The sequence below is a fragment of the Miscanthus floridulus genome, chromosome 2 (genome assembly GCF_019320115.1).
Source record: "Miscanthus floridulus cultivar M001 chromosome 2, ASM1932011v1, whole genome shotgun sequence".
Classification (NCBI taxonomy): Eukaryota; Viridiplantae; Streptophyta; class Magnoliopsida; order Poales; family Poaceae; genus Miscanthus; species Miscanthus floridulus.
This window is the reverse complement of record NC_089581.1, coordinates 102,365,950-102,380,056: the sequence shown is the minus strand read 5'-3', so window position 1 is coordinate 102,380,056 and position 14,107 is coordinate 102,365,950. Positions and strand designations below refer to the sequence as shown.

Sequence of the window (14,107 nt, the reverse complement as noted above, 5' to 3'; positions counted from 1 at the left end):
CAAACTTGATGCCACTCTTGTTTAGCTTCTTTAGCATCTTGGCGGCTTTCTTCACCCTGAGAGCAAGATTTTCATCTTCATCTTCTTTATCACTTGAGCTCTCATACTCAAGTCTTGCTTTGCCCTTATCTTGGCTAGCTTTGAATGCTAAGTCCTTCTCTTTCTTCTTGGTAGAGGATGAGCCATCTTGTGGCGTGATATGCATGTACATCTCATGAGCATTAATCTTTCCCAAGATTTGTGTCGGTGTAGCGATGGAAAGATCACCTTGGTGTAGCATGGTCATAATATGCCCATATTTGTCAATGGGGAGGACACTCAAGATCTTTCTCATAACATCGGATGGTGACATTTGAGTAAGTCCAAGCCCATTGACTTCCTCTACAAGAACATTCAAACATGAATACATCTCATTAGCACATTCTTTGGGAAGCATCTCAAATGAATTTAGCTTTTTAATCACAAGATGATAGTGTTCCTCATGCTCACTCTTGGTTCCCTCATGGAGCACACAAATGTCCGACCATAGTGCATGGGCGTCTTTGTGGTTCCTTACACGGTTGAACACATCTTTGCAAAGGCCTCTAAAGATGGTGTTTTGAGCCTTTGCATTACACTTTTCATAATTAACCTCATTGCCTTATAAGTGTGTAGCATCCCGAGGTTTTGGGAAGCCTTGTGAGGCGGCTCTAAGAATACCAACGTCTAGAGCTTCTAAGTACGCCTCCATGCGGATTTTCCAATATGGAAAGTCATCTCCCTCAAAGATAGGAGAAGGTCCATCCCTGTGAGACATCTTGCTCTAAGCGGTTAAGCTTAAAAACGTGAGCACGAGGCTCTGATACCAATTGAAAGGATTAAGATGCCCAAGAGGGAGGGTGAATTGGGCTAATTCTAAATTTTCTTGCAATAATTAAATCCTACGGTTAGCCCAATTAACCCCTTATGCCTAGAAAAGTGTTTCTATTAATCTAACATACAACAGACTTGCAACCTATGTTCCAAACTTACTCTAGCATGGCAATTCTATGAATGTAAAGACAAGTATTGAATTGCTCAAAGTAAATGCTTAAAGTAAATAGAGAGAGAGGAACACGGCGATGTTTTGCCGAGGTATCAGAGAGTCGCCACTCCCCACTAGTCCTCGTTGGAGCACCCGCGCAAGGGTGTAGCTCCCCCTTGATCCGCGCAAGGATCAAGTGCTCTCTACGGGTTGATTCTTCGACACTCCATCATGGCGAATCACCCAAAACCGCTCACAACTTGAGTTGGGTCACCCACAAGCTCCGCCGGGTGATCACCAAGCTCTCAATCACCACCAAGCCATCTGGGTGATGGCGATCACCAAGAGTAACAAGCACGAACTCTCACTTGACCACTTGAAGCCTAATGAGAACGGTGGATGCACACTTTGCTACTCTTGATTCACTAATGAGGCTACTCTCTTGGATTCATGAATCCTAATCACCTCACTAGGACCTTGCTCTTCTTGGCACTCACAAACATGTTTCTCAGCTGTTGGAATGAGCAAAAGTGACTCCACACATGAGTGGAGCTTCTATTTATAAGGTAGCCTAAAAAACAAACCGTTATGTGCCTCTACGGGGTGACCGGACGCTCCGGTCATGTTGACCGGACGCTCCGGTCAGTTCAACCCGCACACTAGTGTTTAAGTGTTGACCGGATGCTGACAGGGTCTGATCATCACTGACCGGACGCATCCGGTCGCATTAAACCCTCACTGGATGCTTACTATACTCGACCAGACGCTGGATCCTCAGGGTCCGGTCAGTATTAACCGGACGCGTCCGGTCGTAGATTTCCTTCTCTGGAACCTTACTGGAGTCGACCGAACACTACCTCTTAGTGTCTGGTCACTTGACCACTCTAGCGTCCGGTCGCACCGAACGCAATCTCCTTGATCAAATGTACTGACCAGACCCTGCAGCCAGCGTCTGGTCGCATCGGAGCTAGCGTCCGGTCAGCATTTGACCCTCCATTCACTTCCAACTCTCGAACATATGTGAATGAAGTTTGCTCCATAGGATCATAGGGCTGTTGTGGAGCTACCTAGTGCTAGTTTTAACAAGTGTGCACCACACCTAACTCACTAGACTCATCTAGGTCAAGCTACCCGTCCATACCCCCCTTAATAGTACGGCCAAAGGAAAAACAAAGTCCTAAACTATTCTAAGTGTCACTCCAACTCCAATCGACACTTAGAACTAGTCATCCTTAACCTTGTCGTCCATCCTTTGAAAACCGAAACGATTTCCATCGTAGGGGCATGACAACCTTGATTGCCCAATTGATCTACATTACCATGACCTAACTTAAATGCCTCTGCAAAACACATGTTAGTCATAGTAATCTTGTATTGTCATTAATCACCGAAACCCAACAAGGGGCCTAGATGCTTTCAGGGGGTTTTTGTCAGTGGGTGTGTGTGCGTGTATTTTTGTCAAAACTGAGTCACCAACCAAGGTGTCATGTGTAGCTGAGGCAGTTGTTTTTAGGGATCGGGTGAGACAGAGCTCGTGGATCCTGGCGTCTAGCGCAGCTGAGGGATCGAAACAGACTTGTGGATCTAGGCGTCGGGCGCGCCGAGGGATTTGGGCAAGTTAGTGTCGTGGACCCAGGTGCAGCCAAGGTGTTTTTTGGTGTCTTGAGCCCCTAGGTCTTGTTGTCCTTTGGCAGTGGTCGGTTGAGTTTTGTGCATTAACTCATCCATGGTTTCTCGTAACCAGAGGGGCTAAGCTAATGTCGCTTGCCTCGATCGCTCGAGCTTGAGTGACACGCTCGGTGAGCTCGCTAATGGGTTTGATCGAGTGAAATCTGGGTCCATCATTCATGACGAGGTCAGCATAGCCCTCTTGTGACATTCCACTGCTCCTTAACCTATAACTTGGTAGATGCCTAGGTCGTTCTAGAGACCGACCCAGGTGGCCCGCTGGCCTCCCCTTGATAGAGATTCTGTGGGTTTGGTAGAGGTTTAGGATCAAACTAGAAGGTCAAGATGATCATGTCTGCTTTGAGGCAGACTGGGCAAGGGCCGCTCGAGGCTCATCTGTGTTTTCTCCAATGGCTCTGTTTGATGCGAGGCGGCCTTGAGCCCTTCGTGGGCTAGCCTTCAAACCCTGGTCGGTCGGTGCTCATGTTGAATGAGGCAACTGCCGCTTCGTGACGCAACACGGAGCGTTGTGGTGCATTTGATTTCATACACAATGCTTTAGCCCCCGAGCCTCCAGGCGATTTGGATAGAATCATCCAGGGGGCGTGGGTGTATGGAATAAATGCGTGTATGGATGTATGAATGATTATATAAAGAAATAGTGGGGGTTTGGTAATGTTACCTTGATGACTCGAGTGATGGGGTTTGAAGAGCTCCAATCGGAAATGTCCGACCGAGATCCATGCTCGTCGTTCATGATGGAGTCGGCATGGCCCACATGGGCCGTCCCTTTGCTCCTTACCTGTCTCTCGGCGTTTTCCTGAGCCATTCGATTGACTTAGGAAGCCCGATGGTCTCTCTTGGGCAGAGATCCCATAGTTGGGCCTTTCCAAGTCCCGCTTGGGAAGGTGGAGGGCCGCCTGCGCGTGGTGGTGCTTTGTTTGTCGTGCCCAGCGTGCGGTGGTGGCAGGCCATACCCAGGCTATATCCTGTCTGACTAGGCGCTGTTTCATTAGGCAGGGTGCATCCCATCGATCAGGGCGCGTCCTGTCATTTCCCATTCACATTGAATGGGGGAAGGGAGAGGGTTTCTTGCCCTAATCCTTTCGCCTCTCCTCAACTGCTCTGCCTTTTCTTTAAATAGGTGAAGGGAGAAGGAAAAGAGAACTCACAGACCCGGTCGTGATTCCAGAGCGTGATGTCGAGTTGGAGGTCCCCTAGTGTAGATGAGATGGTGCTGGCCACCTTCGCCGAGAAGGGGCTGGTTTTGCCGAAGGAGGTGGCGCACTAGAGGGTGCCATACATCGCTGGCTTTATCACCGTCTACGAGGCTTTCATCGGGATGGAGCCATACATGGACTCCTTCCAGCGAGTCTTCTCCGGGCGGGCCTTATCGGAGAGGAAGACGCTCGGGACTACACTAGTGGGAGGTTTTGCCCTTGCAGCTACTCAGGTTGGCCAGTTCATAAAGTTTGATGAGATGTCTTCCAGCCATGGTGGCCATACCTCGGCGAGCAGCGTCCCTACCCAGGAGCTGCCTCTACTGCATGAGAAGGTTAGGAGCTCCATGCTCTTCTACTGAGCATCTATGGGTGCGACGCCCTTGAGGTACCCGTTGTGCTCGCCGAAGTTGAGGGAGCGGAACTGGGCGGGGCCCTTGCAGCGGTGGTTATGTTCGGCGGCATGTGTCGTGGCCTCTCCTTTGGCATCAGCTGATGCCGCCGAGCGGCCATAGTAGTATTTGTAGTAGAAGTAGTAAGCAAATATAATCGTTAAGTTCATGGGGGAGCCCCCGTGTGAATAGTTTTTGTATCAATGAATACATCAGTTCTATTTTTGTGATAGAATCACTATCCATTCCTTGTTTTTTATCCTAGCATAGCTATGTTTTTATCCTTTCTTTTTCGCACCTGCCCATTCGTTCTGTAGGCTGTAGCTTTTAAGAATCTAGGCATGGCCCGTGGGGCTCGGCTACTCATAACCGTAGGTCATGGCGGGGTGTGTTCGGTTGGGAGTAAGAACAAAGTCACATAGGGTAATCAAAGGAATGGAATGCGCTTTTGTTCGGGGACAAAGTTTTTACCATGTGATAGTAAAAAAGAGAGGTAGTATTTAGTTTTATACCCTCAAGGAGCTCCCGAGCGACCCGGGCTAAAAGTGTTCGGGATGGGGAGCTTTACAGGAGCAAGTGTTGAATAAAAGCGGTAAGACCGAATTTAGGGGAAAAACAATGTAGCTATTCAATGTTCCAAGTGTTGGTGAGAACGTTGCTGTTGTCGTCCTTCAGTCGGTAAGCGCTCGATCGGATCACCTCGGTCACCTTATAGGGTCCTTCCCATGGCGGAGAGAGTTTATGTTTCTCCTTCGTTGATTGGGTCCTCCAGAGTATGAGATCACCGACTTCAAGGATCCTTCCCCTGATCTTCCTTTTGTGGAACCTACAGAGAGTTTGCTAGTAGCGAGCAGAGCAGATGACGATCGTCTCGCGAGCCTCCTCGAGCAGGTCGACTATGTCTTGCTAAGCCTCCATGGCTCAGTCGCGGTCGAAGGCCTTCACTCTTGGGGCGCCGTGGTCGAGGTCGGAGGGCAGCACTGCTTTAGCTCCATAGGCTAGGAAGAAGGGTGTGAACCCTATGGATCAGTTTGGGGTCGTTCTCAGGCTCTAGAGGATCGCTGGGACCTCTGTAACCCATCGCCCGACGTACTTGTTGAGTCGGTCAAAGATGTGTGGCTTAAGTCCTTGGAGTACCATGCCATTGGCACGCTCGACCTGACCGTTAGTACGTGGGTGTCCGACCGAGGCCTAGTCGATACTAATGATGTATCCATTACTGAAGTCTAGGAACTTCTTCCTGGTGAAGTTAGTCCCGTGGTCAGTGATGATGCAGTTAGGAACACCGAATCAGTAGATGATGTCGAGGAAGAATTTGACCACCTCTTCCGAGCGGATGTTGGTGACAGGCTTGGCCTCTATCCACTTGGTGAACTTGTTGACCACTACGAGTAGGTGAGTGAAGCCGCCCGAGCCCTTTTGAGGGGTCCTACCATGTCGAGGCCCCAGACCGTGAATGGTCAGGTGATGGGGATGGTTTGAAGCTCCTGTGCTAGCAAATGAGTTTGCTGAGCGTAGAATTGGCACCCCTCACACCTGCGGATGACCTCCTCTGCATCTCATAGTGCGGTGGGCCAGTAAAAACCTTAGCAAAAGGCTTTTACGACCAGCGACCTTGGGTCCGCTTGATGTTCGTAGATCCCTGCATGGACCTCAAGGAGGAGCTGCTTCCCCTAGTTGGTAGGGATGCACTTCATGAGACCCCCGATGGACTCTGTTTGTAGAGTTCGTCACCGAGCACAATAAAGGTCTTGGTGTGTTGAACGATCCATCGGGCTTCAGTCCTTTCGGGTGGGAGAAGCTCCTCGAGGAGGTAGGCGAGTAGTGGCGCTTGCCAGTCGGTTTGATCGAGTGTCAATACGGTGATGTCAGCGGGTGATGTCATCATAGAGGCACTGGGGTCAGAGCCCTCGAGCACCGGCTTGGCATCGGGGTCAGAGCCCTCAGGTGCTTGCTTGGCGTCGGGGTGTGCCTGGATCAGACCTTCTAGGACACGGGCGAACGGCTTGTGGAGATCGTTGATGAAGATCCCGCTCGGAGACGGATCCCACCTGGCGGCCAATTTTGTGAGAAAATCGGTGGCATGTTGTCCTTTCGGGGGACGTGATGTAGCTCGATCTCCTAGAATTTGTCCTCAAGCTTGCGCACCTCCTGGCAGTATGCTACCATGAGGGGGCTTTTGTAGGAGGATTCTCATGACTTGGTCAACGACCAACTCCGAGTCGCCGCGGACGTAGAGTCACGTAGCGCTGAGCTCGATGGCGATGCGCAGCCCGTTGATGAGGGCCTCATATTCCGTGGCGTTGTTTGAGGCTGAGAAATGGAGGCAGTTGGCGTAGCGGAGCCTACTCTTGTCCAGGGAGATCAAAACCACTCTAGCCCTCGATCCAGGCGCCATTACAGACTCGTCGAAGTACATTGTCTAGTACTCGTGGGTGACGTCCGGGGTCGGTAGCTGCACCTCCGTCCATTCGGCGACAAAATCCGTGAGAGCCCAAGATTTAATAGCGATATGGGGGATATACCTGATGTAGTGGCCCATGAGTTCGAGTGCCCATTTGGAGATCCATCCCGTGGCATCGCGGTTGCGGATGATGTCCCCAAGCGGGTATGAAGTGACGACCGTGACTTCGTGGTCGGTGAAGTAGTGCAGGAGCTTCCATGTCGCCATCAACACGGCCTATAGGAGTTTCTGCACCTGGGGGTACCAGACCTTGGGATCGGTGAGTACCTCCCCGACGAAGTATACTGGCCGCTAGACCTTAAGGTGGTGTCCTGGCTCCTCCCTTTCGATGACCAGGGCGGCGCTTACCACATGGTTGCTGGCCGTGACGTAGAGGAGGAGGGGTTCTCCCCGTTCGGGAGCGACAAGGATTGGGGCCAACATCAGGGACGCTTTGAGGCTCTCTAGAGCCTACTGAGCTTCCTCAGTCTAGATGAAGCCATCCGTCTTTTTGAGGAGCTTGTAGAGTGGCATCCCCCATTCACTGAGTCGGGAGATGAATCGGCTCAGGGCAGCCAGACAGCCGGTGAGCCTTTGCACGCCCTTGACGTTACGTATAGGGCCCATGTTGGAGATGGCCGTGATCTTTTTGGGGTTGGCCTCGATGCCGCGCTCGGACACGATGTATCCTAGCAGCTTCCCCTTTGGAACTCTGAAAACACATTTCTCAGGATTCAATCTGACGTTGAACCTTTGGAGGTTCGCGAACATTGCGGCCAAGTTTGCGATCAGGTCGCAAGCTTGAGCTGTTTTGACCACTATATCATCAACATAGACGGTGATTGTTGGTTTCAACCGCTCGGCTTGATCAGGCTGATCGAGCGGGTCGATTTGGTCGGTGAAGCATTGCTGCATGCACCTTTGGTAGGTGGCGCCAGCGTTCTTCGGGACGAAAGGCATGGTTACGTAGCACTACGAACCATACAGGGTGATGAACGAGGTTGCGAACTGATCGGACTCTTTCATCATGATCTGGTGATAGCCCGAGTAGGCATCCAAAAAGGGGAGAATCTCGCAACCCGAGGTGGAGTCGACTATCTGGTCTATGCGCGGCAAAGGAAAGTGATCCTTTGGACACGCTTTGTTGAGGCCAGTATAATCAACGCACATTCTCCATTTCCTGGTCTTCTTTTTAACGAGAACGGGATTGGCAAGCCAGTCGAAGTGGAATACCTCTCTGATGAATCCGACTGGCAGGAGTTTGGCGATCTCTTTGCCTATGGCCCCGCGCCTCTCATCGTCGAAGCGACGCAGGCGTTGCTTAGCGGGCTTCGAGCCCAGGATGAGGCGCAGTGCGTGCTCGGCGACGTCCCGCGGTATGCCTGGCATGTCTGGTATGGGAGTTGATGGCGCCCACAAAACTATAGGGAAAATGTCGGCGCCTACAACACTGCTTGGGTTCTGTCATGCCAGGGAGGTCGCAGGGTACTGTCCTGCAGGTGTACAAGGTACGTTCCTCGGTATTGCGGTTAACTTGGGTGCCCTGCTTTACTTTTTCCGTCCATTCCCTGGTCCTTACCGAGCGGGCGTCCCCGGTCGATTGGTCCCAGTCGGCTCTTGATTGCGCCAATCGAAGAAGAGCTGTAAGCAGGGGTTCGGCGCATCCCTGGATGGAGACGCGGGTTGGAGTTGGAAAGTGGTGTTTGGCCAATCCCTCCGGTCGGAGAGGCCGTCCGGAGGTGGGCCGATGTCAGAAGCGAGCGTTGTTCCTCCTTTGCGAGGCCTTCCGATCGGAGAGACGGGCCGAAGTCGGAAGCGGATGTCGTTCCTCCTCGGCTAGGCCTTCCGGTCGGAGATTGGATTGTCCTTCTGGCCGGCCCATGAGCTGCGCATTGTTCGCAACGTTGTCTGCTGTGCCGAGCCTTTGTTGGGAAGCCGGTCCATGAGGCACCCCGGGTTTATGAACCCGACACTACTCCTCTGTCCCAAAAGAGTACAATTCTAGGTTTCAGACAAGTCAAACTTTTCTAAATTTGATTAAGTTCATAGGAAAAATATCAACATTTATGTCTTCAATTAAATTTACTATAAAAATATATCATATAACTAATCTAATGGTATTTATTCGGTATCATAAATGTTTGTAACTTTTAATATAGATTCGATTGAACTTAAACTTATTTGACTACTTGGAAAGTGAGAATTGTATTTTTTTTACGAGGGAGGGAGTATAAGAAAGGGTCAGCGTCCACGGCAATAACCTCTCTAGCCCTTTGAGGCCCTGAAAGCTCATGGCAGTCGTGCTCAAAAAACAAGAACTTGTATTGTACAGTAGTGGGCTGCCATTAATCCAGTGCCCATGCTCATGCTCACAAGAACTGCCCTGCACGTCGCCCTGCCACACAGATTTTTTTAGTGTGGTTTGAGCATGCATGAGCTGCACGATCATCCCCATCTGCTCCGCCACCATCATGGATGGTCATCCCCACGGTTTCTTCTTCCTCCGGCTTCTCCTTATCATCCCTCTTCTCTCCTAGTCCTGGAGAGCCTGAACCTGAAAGTAGTTCATTAAGAAACTACTGCTGCTCCCAGGTGCACTTGGCATCTTACAATGCTGGCCTCCAAACCCATGTAAGCAAGAATCATCCCCTGCATCTTTCTTTCCTACCAGTAATTACTGCTTATATCTTAATTTCTCAGACAGTCCTGCTCTTACAAATGCTGAATCTCTCTATGCGTTACCTACCGTTTATTTTGCGCTCATAAGCCAACTTGTCTTGCTAATCACAAACTTTAGCCCTTGAAATTCAATCATCGTACGCGATGATGTTGATACATACACAAATGCTGTTTTTGGAGCTCCTCTACTAGATAGCTAGCTGAGCAGACGTTTATGCAGCTCTGAACTTGCACATGCCTAGAATGAAATATTCTGGAAGGGCGACGTCAACTGCTTGATTTGTAAGCATGAGAGTAATGGTCTAATGGAGGGTACGCGTGTTACTGAATGCAGTCCAAGCGGTCTCTCTGAAGGTTCGAACCACAAACAACCGTCCAACAGCAGGGCTACGTCGGTACCTCGAGTCGGCAGGCTCGCAAAACCTGCAAGCAAGCCAGCGGATCGCGCGCCTTCCCCACTGCACCATGCTGCCGGCACCCCGCTCGACAGGTCCTCGGCGTCCATCGACCTGCAGACGCCGACGACGAAGCCATCACCGGGAGGAGCGGCAGAACGCCGATCCTTCAAGGCGTCGCCGGCGTCCCGCGGGAGCACTACCGATGTAAGACAAGGCGACGCACGCGAATACATCCATCATCTGCAATAATGTCTCGTGCTAGCTAGTAGCTAATTCGTCTCATTCATTCATGTCGTATGCACGTCTCGGTCTCGGTTTCAGAAACAACAGCCGAGGGCTGCGAGGACGTCAGAGCTGCAGGCGCAGCTGACGCTCGTGCAGGAGGATCTCAGGAACGCGAGGGAACACCTGGCCTCCATCGAGAATGACCGGGCTCAGATCCTCGAGGACCTGGCCGTCGCCAAGCGCCTCGCCGCCGACGCCCACGGGAAGCTGGAGGACTCGCTGCTCGCGCAGCGGCGGGCCGAGGAGGCGCTGGAGCTGGAGAGGTTCAAGTCCACGGAGCGCGAGCAGTCCGCCATCGACCTGGCGCAGAGGACGGAGGACGAGTGGCGGAGGAAGTACGACAGCGTCAGGAGGCGCCACGCCGAGGACGTCGCGTCGCTCATCGCCACGGCCAGGGAGCTCGAGGCCGTCAGGGACGAGCTGGCGGCCACCGCGCAGGCCAAGGACTCGGCTCTGAACCAGGCGGACGAGCTGCATGGGATTGCCAACCGCAGCGCGAAGAAGGCGGAGGTCCTGACGGCCGAAGTGGCCCGGCTCAAGTCCCGCCTTGACACCGAGCTGGAGAACAAAGCCAAAGAAGCTGCGGAAACCATGGAGAGGCTGGAGTCTGAAGCTTCCGCGCTGAGGGCGGAGCTCCGGAAGGCCAAGGAGTTCGAGGAGAAGCTCGCCAAAGCAGAACAGGCGGTGGAGGGGCTCAGGGTCGACGTCGCGTACGCCAGCCGGTCGGAAGAGGACGCCAGCCGGTCGGCGCAGGAATGGAGGAGCAAGGCGGAGTCGTTGGAGACTCGCATCGAAGCCGCCTCGCAGCTGAGCAAACGCAACGAGGAGTCGCTCGCGTCACTGACCAACAGCTTTGAGGACTGCACGTCCATGCTCCAGGACAAGCAGTCACAGCTCCTCCAGCTCGAAGACAAGGTGGTAGCCTTGGAGAAGGAAGCAAGCGAGTACAAGGAACGGTTCCTCGAGACCAGCAGGCGCCTCGACGTTGCAACAGAGGAGGCGTGTGAGCTACATGCGGCCATTGATGGATTGAGGTCCGAACACCAGCTGCTGCACGAGGCGCATCAGCAAGCCGTCAGCGCCGAGAAGACAGCCAGCGCGCAGGTCGGCCACCTCACCGAAGACAAGAACAGGCTGCTCAAGGAGCTTGCCGACACCAGAGAAGAGAGGGACAAGATGAAGAAGGCTGTTGAGGATTTAGCGGCGGCGCTGCGTGAAGTGTCGTCGGAGGCAAGAGAGGCCAAGGATAGGGTCCTCGCGAAACAAGCAGAGCTAGACGATGCCCGGCCTCAGATGTCAGAACTGAAGGCGGCGATGAAGAATGCAGAGGAAAGATACCAGTTGAGGCTGGGTTCAGAGGCCAAGATTTCGAAGGATGATTGGGTATCTGGGTTTGTTGATATGCTCAAGAGATCTGATGATGGAATCAGCTCTATCCAGCTGGAAATGAACAGGCTGACGGAGTCACTGAGAGCTGCAGAGAACGAAGTGCAGGAGCTCAGGGCAGACAAGACCGAGCTGCTCAGTAAGCTGCAAGAATTTGAAGTCCAGGCAACGAATACTGAAGAACAAGCGAGGGCAGAGAGCTCGCACCTCAAAGACCTGCTGTCCTCCAAGGACAAGGAGCTGCTTGCTCTGAATCATGAACTCACCGAGCTGCGACTAAGAAAGAGCGCCGCACTGGAGAAAGCTAGCGAGGTCTCCAAGTTGCTCGGAGAGATGACAGCGAGAAAAAACGAGGAAGAAAGCACCGACAAGTCCAAGGCCCTGCAAGCCAAGCTGGAAATGGACGAAGTGCTGGAATCACTGAAAGACGCTGAGGGCGAAGCGAAGGCTGCCAAAGAGGAGAAGGTGCAGCTGCAGAGCAAGCTGAGACTGCTCGAGTCCAAGATCACCGAGGCCAACCTGACCTCGGAGGAGGCAAAGATCAGCAGCCTGAGGTTGGAGGAGGCGCTAGAAGACAAGGAGCACCAGCTGGCGGGCATTGTACAGGAGAACAGAGAGATGCGGGCGAGAGAAGCGGCTGCTCACGTGAAGATCGACGAGCTCGCCGTGCTGCTAGCAGAAGCCACGGCCAGGAAAGGAGGAGAGTCATCGAATGGGGCGGCGGCGGTCACCAGGAGCCCAGAGAAGCAGCCGAGCGTGCTCCTGAAGCTGATCTGCTCGCCCATGCATCATAACGTCCGAGACGACGAGAACAATGGCGAGATCATCCAAAACCCAAAGGAGGATATCAAGCACGTTGAAGTGGAGACGGTCAGGCAGGTGAAGGATGAGCAGAAAATCAGTGTATCAGCAGTGGACGCCAACTCTTTGGAGAACTGCAAGATCATAGAGGACGACCTGTCCAAAGAGAGGGACGAAGATTCCGAGTCGAGTGACGATGACGACGTTGAGTCACCGGGGGACGATGCACTCGTGGATCAGATGAACGGACTGCTGATCCATGGCCCGACATCGTCGTTCAACCAGGATCAGCGCATCGTCCAGAAGAAGAAGAGGGCTCTGCTCAAGAAATTCGGGAGCCTACTGAAGAAGAAAGCTCACTTCACTAAGCTGAGCAGTCACTCTCACTCCTAGCTACCGGCGGTCCAGACCCACGTGTCAGTGACACTGGGTAATTGCACCTCCAATTTAATGGCAAAAAAAAACACTGAACGGGGGTACCTGAGCAAAGGCCTTTCTTTTATACAATGATGAGTATGTGATTATGGTTTGTTTGTTTGTTTATGAACAATTTTTGCAGCTTCGAGCCTAAAGGAGAAGGCATCTGATCTGTAGTGGCCGGAGATTCAAGAGAGCGACTTCCATTCCATTCCTTCCAATTAGTTTCTTCTGTACTGATGTTGCACATCCTTCAGCAATTATTCTTTGGTCGTTAAAATGTCAACTCAATTATTATCAGAGTCTGTACCGTGGCTGAATGGTGCTCTGGATTGCTATGACAACTATCTATACTAAAGCTAAGATACTACATATTCACACTATTTAATGTTGCTGAATCATGGTGCCTATTGCTGAATCTCTAAAGAAACAGTACAAAGTCTATCATATTACTATCTTTTCATAGAGAGCTGTTGCCATCTGCATTAGCCTAAACATTTCAGAACTACTCCGTATGAAAAAGTATAAAAACTCAACAGCCAAAACCTAAAACGATCGAATTCCTCCCGTCTGTGACCGAGGCAACACAGAGAGAAGGAGAGCAGAGAAAAGTAAAGTGCAAGTGCAGCAAAGGGGTGGAGGAAGGTAGAGCTTGAGGTGACGGGTTACCATGCATGGCACACAGACGAGATCATATGCGTCCTGTCGCTGTTGTTCCGGCCCGTCTGGCGCCTGGTGTCACGGGCAACCTGCCAGCCGGCCGGCGGCTTGCTCCAGCGACCAGTTCCAGGCCAAATATTTCAGGCGGCGGCCCTTAGCTTGAGGAGTTTGAGATGACAAGAAGCCATCGCTCTCATCATTCCGGCACCCACTCAGATGGCTGGCACGTCCCCGTCCTTTGTCTCCTGCAAAAACAGCGGCTGGACTAAAGAGCGGCTGACGCTGATTTGTTACGAGAGAAAAACACCGTTATTTCGCTGAAATAAGTTAAATAAGCATGTGCAGTAGCGGGGGGGGGGGGGGGGGGGGGGCGGAGAGAAATATCCTGTGGCACCCTTTTTTCATAGTGCTGTGCTTTACTCAGCCTGTTCGTCTGGGTTGGTTTGAGCTGGCCGGTGCTGGTTTATTATGAGAGAAAAACACTGTTGGCTGGCTGGTTTGAACTGGCTGAAACCAACAAACGAACAGGCTGACTAGTTCCTATAATCGAATCCAGATTAAAGTATCATCATCAGTAAAGATTACACAGATTAGGACTGATTTTACGCATCCAGTGCTGAAATTCTTGTCTTGCAGGTTCGGCCAAACAAAAGCAGATGGCGAACGGATAGGTGTGTGGACCAAAGCGCGTCGCTGTCGTCACACTCTAATCGGCTGCTGCATAATATTCTCCGGTCTCTTTTGGAAATGCCCTC

General features: G+C 52.0%; 1 protein-coding gene across 1 annotated transcript; it reads left to right on the top strand.

Moving 5' to 3' along the window:
• Nucleotides 1–9,710: 9,710 nt before the first annotated feature.
• On the top strand, nt 9,711–13,659 carry LOC136527369 (WEB family protein At3g02930, chloroplastic-like). The gene is made up of 2 exons (XM_066520079.1): nt 9,711–10,007; nt 10,125–13,659. The coding sequence occupies exons 1-2, from the start codon at nt 9,711–9,713 to the stop codon at nt 12,666–12,668; spliced, it is 2,841 nt and encodes a 946-aa protein (XP_066376176.1). The 3' UTR covers nt 12,669–13,659.
• Nucleotides 13,660–14,107: the final 448 nt, after the last annotated feature.

Coding starts and splice junctions, on each gene's coding strand:
- LOC136527369 (XM_066520079.1), top strand. CDS start 9,711: ATGGAGGGTACGCGTGTTACTGAATGCAGTCCAAGCGGTCTCTCTGAA. Junction 10,008..10,124: donor CCCGCGGGAGCACTACCGAT/GTAAGACAAGGC, acceptor TCTCGGTTTCAG/AAACAACAGCCGAGGGCTGC.